The sequence below is a fragment of the Phoenix dactylifera genome, chromosome 1 (assembly GCF_009389715.1).
Source record: "Phoenix dactylifera cultivar Barhee BC4 chromosome 1, palm_55x_up_171113_PBpolish2nd_filt_p, whole genome shotgun sequence".
In the NCBI taxonomy this organism is placed as follows: domain Eukaryota; kingdom Viridiplantae; phylum Streptophyta; class Magnoliopsida; order Arecales; family Arecaceae; genus Phoenix; species Phoenix dactylifera.
The window spans coordinates 33,482,083-33,489,464 of NC_052392.1; the positions used below are offsets into that span (position 1 = coordinate 33,482,083).

The 7,382-nt window shown below is 38.6% G+C and overlaps 1 protein-coding gene across 1 annotated transcript; it reads left to right on the top strand.

Annotated features, from left to right (window-relative positions):
• Positions 1-3,677: 3,677 nt before the first annotated feature.
• LOC103710938 lies at positions 3,678-7,049 on the top strand. Its single transcript, XM_008796872.4, has 4 exons — positions 3,678-4,670; positions 5,675-5,882; positions 6,309-6,438; positions 6,598-7,049. Exons 1-4 carry the CDS (start codon positions 3,760-3,762, stop codon positions 6,846-6,848), a joined length of 1,500 nt encoding a protein of 499 aa, XP_008795094.3. The 5' UTR covers positions 3,678-3,759; the 3' UTR covers positions 6,849-7,049.
• Positions 7,050-7,382: the final 333 nt, after the last annotated feature.

The following is a 7,382-nucleotide window of genomic DNA, read 5'->3' on the forward strand; positions in this document are numbered from 1 at the left end:
GGTTATACTGCTATGTTGTTTTAATGCTGAAAGCTACATTACAATGTCTCCTTTATTGATTAATTATATGAACCAGATAATAGAACAGAACAGATGAAAATATTACTTTTTCGATGCAAAATTGTTCCTATCCTGGAGTTCAGTAAGAAAATTGGAATGAAGGGTGCTGCGTGTGTTTTACTCTGGTCTTAGGTAATAACCTCTCAGCTAATGGTATCATGAGCATCATTTTGATGTGAACTTGCCCAAGCCAAGCCATACATTTGAGAGTGCAACTACCTTTGGTAGGTACCAAGCTCACTAATTCACTTGTTCCAATCCATTGATTGTTCTTTACTATTATGAGCATGTAGACCCCATATGATCGGGATCCATCGGTGTTTGATCCGACATCGGTCCCTATATTCCTGAGCTAATCCTTGATGTGGTCCTTATCACTTAATATCTAATCATCAAGCATGGATATTGTAACACCCAGGACCTCACCCAAAATGGCTAGTCGAAAGATATTATTTGGGTTCTTTGACCCTGTATAAGTACCCAAAATCTACCCAGCGAATAACCGATGTGGGACTAAACACACGCTCACACGGATTCTCACATACTTCTCCCGTTTAAGTCCTGACGTCCTTGCCAGGCTAAGGGTTCAAATCTATTCACAAGCACTACGATCGGCCTATAGTCAGCCTTAATGGAATGTGCTGTAGTGTTCCCTAGTCCACATAGGTTATGGGCTGGGTCTACTTTGATACCATTTGTAACATCTAGGACCTCACCCAAAATGGCTAGTCGGAAGATATTATTTGGATTTCTTGATTCTTTATAAGTACCCAAATCTATCAAGCGAATAACCGATGTAGGACTAAACACACACTCATACGGATCCTTACATATACGATATACTAACCCCGTATTAGCTAATTATTTATCCCATATTCCTGGTGCTTAAAGAGTTTATTTCCAAGATAATTCAGTAGGGTAGGAAGAAGGAAGAAAGAAACACAGAAAATTAAGGGTTGCACATGGTGAGATCCCAACAGGCCCATCTCTTTGGCATGTTCCTTTTCCTGTCATCAACATCCTAGAGTCCATTTGGCCTATACCTGCTGTCTTCTTTCCCAGAATTATTAGTTTATGATAACAATCGCATCAATTTTTATTAAAAGTTTGGTACGACTCAGAGCCTACACCAGCATGGCATCATTAAAATAACCACCCCCACATTCGTCCACCTTTGACGCTGGCTTGGGCCCAGTTTCAACCTCATAGATGACCTCCCAATCAAAACAAATATTAGGTAAGTCATGTTGCCTTTTGTGATGCTTACACAACTATTTTCTTTTTTTTTTAATGTTTGATTGGATATTTATTTTTCTAAAAAATTATATAAAATATCTGATATATCTTTAATAAAAAAAAGAACTTATCTCATTCTATATACAATCTTAACGGTATTTTTGGAGGACAATTACTCTAATTCCTAACCGAAGAAAATTAAATTTTATTATATTCTATATTATTTTTTTTTATAAAAATCTACTTTTCTATCTCTCTTTTCTAAAAATTTCGAGCAAATATAAGATATTTCTCCATTTCCCCGTTGATCATGCTTTTCCCTCTCCTCTTCCTGCAAACCAAATAAGTCCTAACAATAACGCTTTTATGGGTGGTTGACTATGGTGATATCTAGTAATAACTATGGTTATTCCACAAGGCTGTTGCAAAGATAGTGCCTGCACATAAGTGAGCCAAAAACAACTTCATTTGTGTGGATATTATCTTATTTACAAATTGGAGCTCAAATAATAATTCAGAGAAGTAAGTTATGGTGGATGTAGATGTCTACTATCTACTTGTTGGTGTACACATAAAATAGCTTCAGATGGATTATACTATGGTGCAAGTCAGCAATGTTGTCCTATTCAAGTGCATACCTCATCATATTGTGGTGAACTTAACTCCTAAGGAAGTTCATCAGTAGAGTCAAGTCCTTGTAGATGAGATAACATTTCTTTATCAAGAGTAGGATTAAGGGATATTAAATTGGGACATTCTTTGGATTTAGGACACCCCTCATTGTCACTCATTTAATTTGTCCCCCTGTGATTGAAATCAGAGGCCATTACATTTGCAATGCAGTGCACCAATAGGAGTTGGGACATTGATGATGATGAAAATTTTGCCCATAGGGTTCAATTATGGGACATCTTATTGCTATTTCTTGCTTAATGGCTCTACGGTTCTTGTCTTTTTCAAGGTCAACCCAAATTGGTGAGATTGGACATGTTGGTTATGGTTTTTTAGTACAATAATACGCTATAAGAACCAGTGAACTATTAAATTTATACTATATTATCAAATAAGATAAGAATATCAAATTTTGTGGATGAAGGCATCCCTAGTTCCTCTGAGCACAAATATAAAAAAAAAATATGGTTAAGAGATTAGATATATAACCCATGCGCTGCACCGGTCTGTCATCTATACAATTTCTTAATTTAAATTGACTCTACTCATCTCTTATCCATATCCCTCATGAACCAAACTCTTTAACATTGATATATATATATATATATTTCTAATCTAAATATTTTGTTTCTCTTATCCTTCGGTCTTCTTAAAACTTTTAATTTTTTTTAACATGCATTGTACATGACTAGTTGGTAGTATTACATAATCTAGCCATCTGAAGTCCGAATAATACCAAATTATGTTCAAAATTCATGACACCAAAACTAATACCGCGCTCGAATCGCATATAAACGTACACATAACAGCTAACCAGAGACAGGAATGTTTTAATTTGTGTTAATTGATACCATCTGAGATTAAATTATGCTAATCCGTGCCTCCTAAACCAAATCATTAGCATTATATTCTAGCTCTCTACATTATGTCACATTATATACATGCTTTGAGTTTCCCGTCCTTATTCCACCGGGAGGAGTGCCACCTTTAGGCTACAAGGACCTAGTCAGAATTATTGTTTACGGTTGGCTTCTAATGTTCTTCTCTGAGGTGAGGACCATACGCAGCCTTAACAATATTCCACAGCTTCCATACAGTATCTCTTGCTCCTATTCATCTATTCAGTTATCTTCAGGCTCAAAATTGAATACTATATATCCATGCCTTATCCATTCTAGAGAATTGAGCCTTCATTTCAGATAGGCTCCGTGTTGTCGAAAAATTATATCCTGCATCATACGTACCATATCAGCTGTGCATGAGGTGCGCAGGGTGCATGAGCTCAAACTGAGATGCATGATTGGTATGATGCACCGCCATATGATGCAGGATATAATTTCTTCGTAGTGTAGCACTCCTTGCATCAATACTTTAATCTGTAGTTATATGAATGAGTGAGCTGTATATGTCTTTATATATAGTTGAGCGTCAACAAGATGGAAGAAACTATATCGGAATAAGAAGCCTACTTGCATGGTATTCATGGTTCGAGGTCATGGAGTCGTTGAAGAAGCCAGTTGTTTATCCCCTTAAAATAGGCTCAATAGCATCACCCTGCCGGCCAAAAGCCAATGAGGGACCCTAACCTTCTCGGGGCAGTTGAGGAAGGAGATTTAATAGATTTATTTCTCTCTACCTCTCATCTCACCGCCACGTGTCCTCCTACCATTTTCCAAACAAAACTAGAAGATGAATGCTTTGGCCTGCTCCCTAACTAAACCCAATCTAAAGCAAAACGAAGCCCTCTCTCTCTCTCTCTCTCTCTCTCTCTCTTTCATCTCGTCTCATCTCATGTCATCCCTCTGTGGAGGAGGAAGAAGAAGCAAGAGCTATGGTTTTGGGAAAACCATAGCAAATCTCTTCTCCTTCTCCCAACTAAAAACACCTTCATTCCGCTACTGCCGCTCCCACTTCACCTCGATGCTTAGAACGGTCAAGCTCAAGCTCCGCCACCTTTGCCCGCAGCGCCGGTGGCCCACTCGACGGCGGGCCAAGTCCCGGGTGGTCATTCGGAGGTTCGGCCGGTCAAAGATGAAGGATGAATCAGCTGCCGCCGCCGCCGGTGGTGAGGCCTCGATAAGAGTCCACAGCCTGCCAAATGCGCAAGAAGCCGGTAGGCCGGTTCGGATCGCCACCTTCAATGCTGCCATGTTTTCGATGGCTCCTGCCGTCCCGGAGGTCCAAAGATCTTCGAACGTCGACCCTGTGGAGCTCGACATCCGGTGCAAAACAGCAAATGATCGGCCAAAGAGCATATTAAAGCAGCAGAGTTTTGCAAGGTCTAATTTAAGAGTTTCTATCAATCTCCCTGACAATGAAATCTCGGCGAAGCGAAGCAAGCAGATGAATTCTACTAAAGAAGGCTATGACAGTACGAGAGCGGATTGGAAAGGGAAAGCTCCTGTGTCTTATAGCTTTAGCCTTTCAGCCCCCCTCAGGGGCGAGAGGGGGAGGGAGAGCTTCAGGGGCAGTAGGAGTGTTTTGGATGTCTTGAGAGAGGTTGGTGCTGATATAATTGGGCTGCAGAATGTGAAGGCGGAGGAGGAGAAGGGGATGAAGCCCTTATCGGACTTGGCGGCCGGGCTGGGGATGAACTATGTGTTTGCTGAGAGTTGGGCGCCGGAGTATGGGAATGCGATCCTCTCGAAATGGCCTATAAAACATTGGAGAGTTCAGAAAATCTTTGACGACACTGACTTCAGGTCAGTTTTTCTATGAAAATTCTTCTGTTTGTTCATATGAATCTCTGGCAAATAATTGTTTGGAAGTTCAAATCTTTTATGCCTTTTATGCATATTATTAGTAATGGAAGTGTGATTCTGAATTGGCAACCGAATGATCATAAAATCCATATGACAGTTATTAACAACAACAAAAAAAAAAGAAGAAATGAAGGTGATTTGAGGGATGAATCCTTCAATCATCTGGTTTCTATGGGGACATAGAGGAGTTGGTTTTCTACATTATTGATGATAATTTGCTTACTCTATGGAAAGGGAATTAGAGTAATGAAATGGAAAGCAGTGACTTGACATTCCCTTGGAATCCAAGGAAGAAGACTGTTTATTGAAAAGCCGTGCCCATGTTAATAGATTGCTTAGTTTGATTAATATAAGCAACTATATTGTAAAGAGAAAGGAAACTTCTTCTTAGGTTTGGTAATCATAAGCTAATCGCAGCTGCTCTGTAACATGGTTGTCATGCCAAAAGAACTTTTATTTTCATTAATTAATAAGAATGAAACAAATCTTTGTCGTAGATGCTTGTCAAAATTTATTTAAAGGTGGGGAGTCTTTGGTTCCTCTTTTTTTTTTTTTTTATTTCTGGCAATACAGCACATAGATGGGAAAGATGAAGCAAACAATACAAATTAGTGTCTCTAGAAGTTGTTTGGTTTCCACATATCTTAATTTCAAATGCCTTTTTCTACTTTGACATCTGAGTACCTGGAGCAGTTTGTCTCAGTGGCCTAGCTAAAAGACTGAACAGAGTATTATTGCAAACTCTTCTGAATTTTTAAGTAAATCATGTGTCTCAACTCCTTGATCATAATTCATCTGCAATGCTTTATCTAATTTTGGACTTAAGTTATGATCAGATGAGGAATCCCAATCTAGAGCATACGATTTGCCTTGTTTGGAAGATTTTTAGCTCCATGAATCTGTTAACTGACCATATGCTCTTTAATGCTGTAATTTGCCCACAGAAATGTGTTGAAGGCCACGATCGAGGTCCCCAACGCAGGAGAAGTAAACTTCCATTGCACGCATCTCGACCATCTCGACGAAAATTGGAGAATGAAGCAAATGAACTCCATACTTAGATTCAGTGATGGACCGCATATACTAGCCGGAGGATTGAATGCTCTTGAAGAAACAGACTATTCTGCTGAAAGATGGGCTGATATTGTCAAGGTAAATATCTCAACTATGATTGACAACCAAGGGCCACTTTGTCATTTTTGCTGCCTTAGTGTTTTGTTTCTTTACAAATTAGTAAAATACCATGTTCAGATTGATGTCGAAGGCAGCATTTGCACAGAATTTCTGCTATTCATTGCTTTTACTCGTTTTTGAAAGCGATAAATCTTCGCTTTCAAATGCTCTAAAGATTTTACAAACAATTTCAAAAACAAAAGGGTTTTTATCATAGATGTTGTCAGGTCTACTTCAGTTTTCTTCTAGGGTTTTTGAGAACAAAAACAGAAAAAGGAAGCAATACCAAAAGGGCCTTAACTTTCTTTAGCCTTCATGTGGTCCTGGGTTGGCCTGGCCTTCTTTTGTAACTGGATGTCAGTTTCAGATTTCAAGGCTTCACACAAGTTCAAATATTCATTGCAGTATAATGAAGAGATTGGGAAACCAACACCAAAAGTTGAGGTGATGAAATTCTTGAAGGAGAAACACTACTTGGATGCCAAGAACTTTGCAGGGGAATGTGAAGCTGTTGTCGTAGTCGCAAAAGGGCAAGGTAATGGAGTTACTTCAACTACAATTCTAGCAAGATTTAGGTTGTAGAAGAAAAGAAAAGTAGATGCTTCAATTAAATGACACCACTTTTAAAGAGCAGTGGAAATTGTGATCAGATAGACTATCTTGCTCCTCACACTGTTTCTGTTCTCCATTGCAGATGTGCAAGGGACATGCAAGTATGGGACAAGGGTTGATTACATACTAGCCTCACCAAATTCACCATATAAGTTTGTGCCTGGATCTTATGGAGTTCTCTCTTCGAAAGGGACTTCAGATCATCACATTGTAAAGGTAGACATCATGATAGCTAATATTAAGGAAAATGATAGCAGATGTCGCCACCCGAAACAAAGAGTTATCAAGATAGATAAGTTCTCATCTAAAGGGATATGGGGAACTAATTTTTGACTGCACTATTTTTTCCTCTTTCTTCTTTTCTTATATAGTTTGTGAGAAATTCTTTTTCCCTTTCTTTGTTCATGATTTTGCTATGATCTTGTCTATATCTCTGATGCTTGATATACTGGCCTGAAGCTAGAATTGTATAATCCAAGGCAGGGAACTATATCTTTTTCCTTCACAATAGGATGCTGCCACGGTTACTTCGTAGTTGAGAAGTATTTGAGAGTGAAATGTGATGAATTTTACTTGTGGTGATTAACCAGATGAATGCACAAGATCAAATGCCCATTTCTTATGGGTGGCGAACAAGATCTCTGCATTTTCCTGTGGAGATCACTTTTTAAAAAAATATATATGAAAAACATTTGAATAAAATATTCGAAACAACTATAAATTCTAACCATAGCATTTTTTTCATTTCCAGGAAAATGGTACCTAAACATTCATCATTAGATTTTGACTGCATAAATACTGAATCTTTGAACCCAAACGACAACCTCCCCCCATCCTTTCCATGTATGTGTGTAAAAGAACCTTAAT

Excerpts from the sequence above, each read along its gene's own strand:
- LOC103710938 (XM_008796872.4), top strand. The coding sequence starts at position 3,760 with ATGTCATCCCTCTGTGGAGGAGGAAGAAGAAGCAAGAGCTATGGTTTT. Across the intron at positions 4,671-5,674 it reads TTTGACGACACTGACTTCAG|AAATGTGTTGAAGGCCACGA; the intron begins GTCAGTTTTTCT and ends ATTTGCCCACAG. Across the intron at positions 6,439-6,597 it reads CGTAGTCGCAAAAGGGCAAG|ATGTGCAAGGGACATGCAAG; the intron begins GTAATGGAGTTA and ends TCTCCATTGCAG.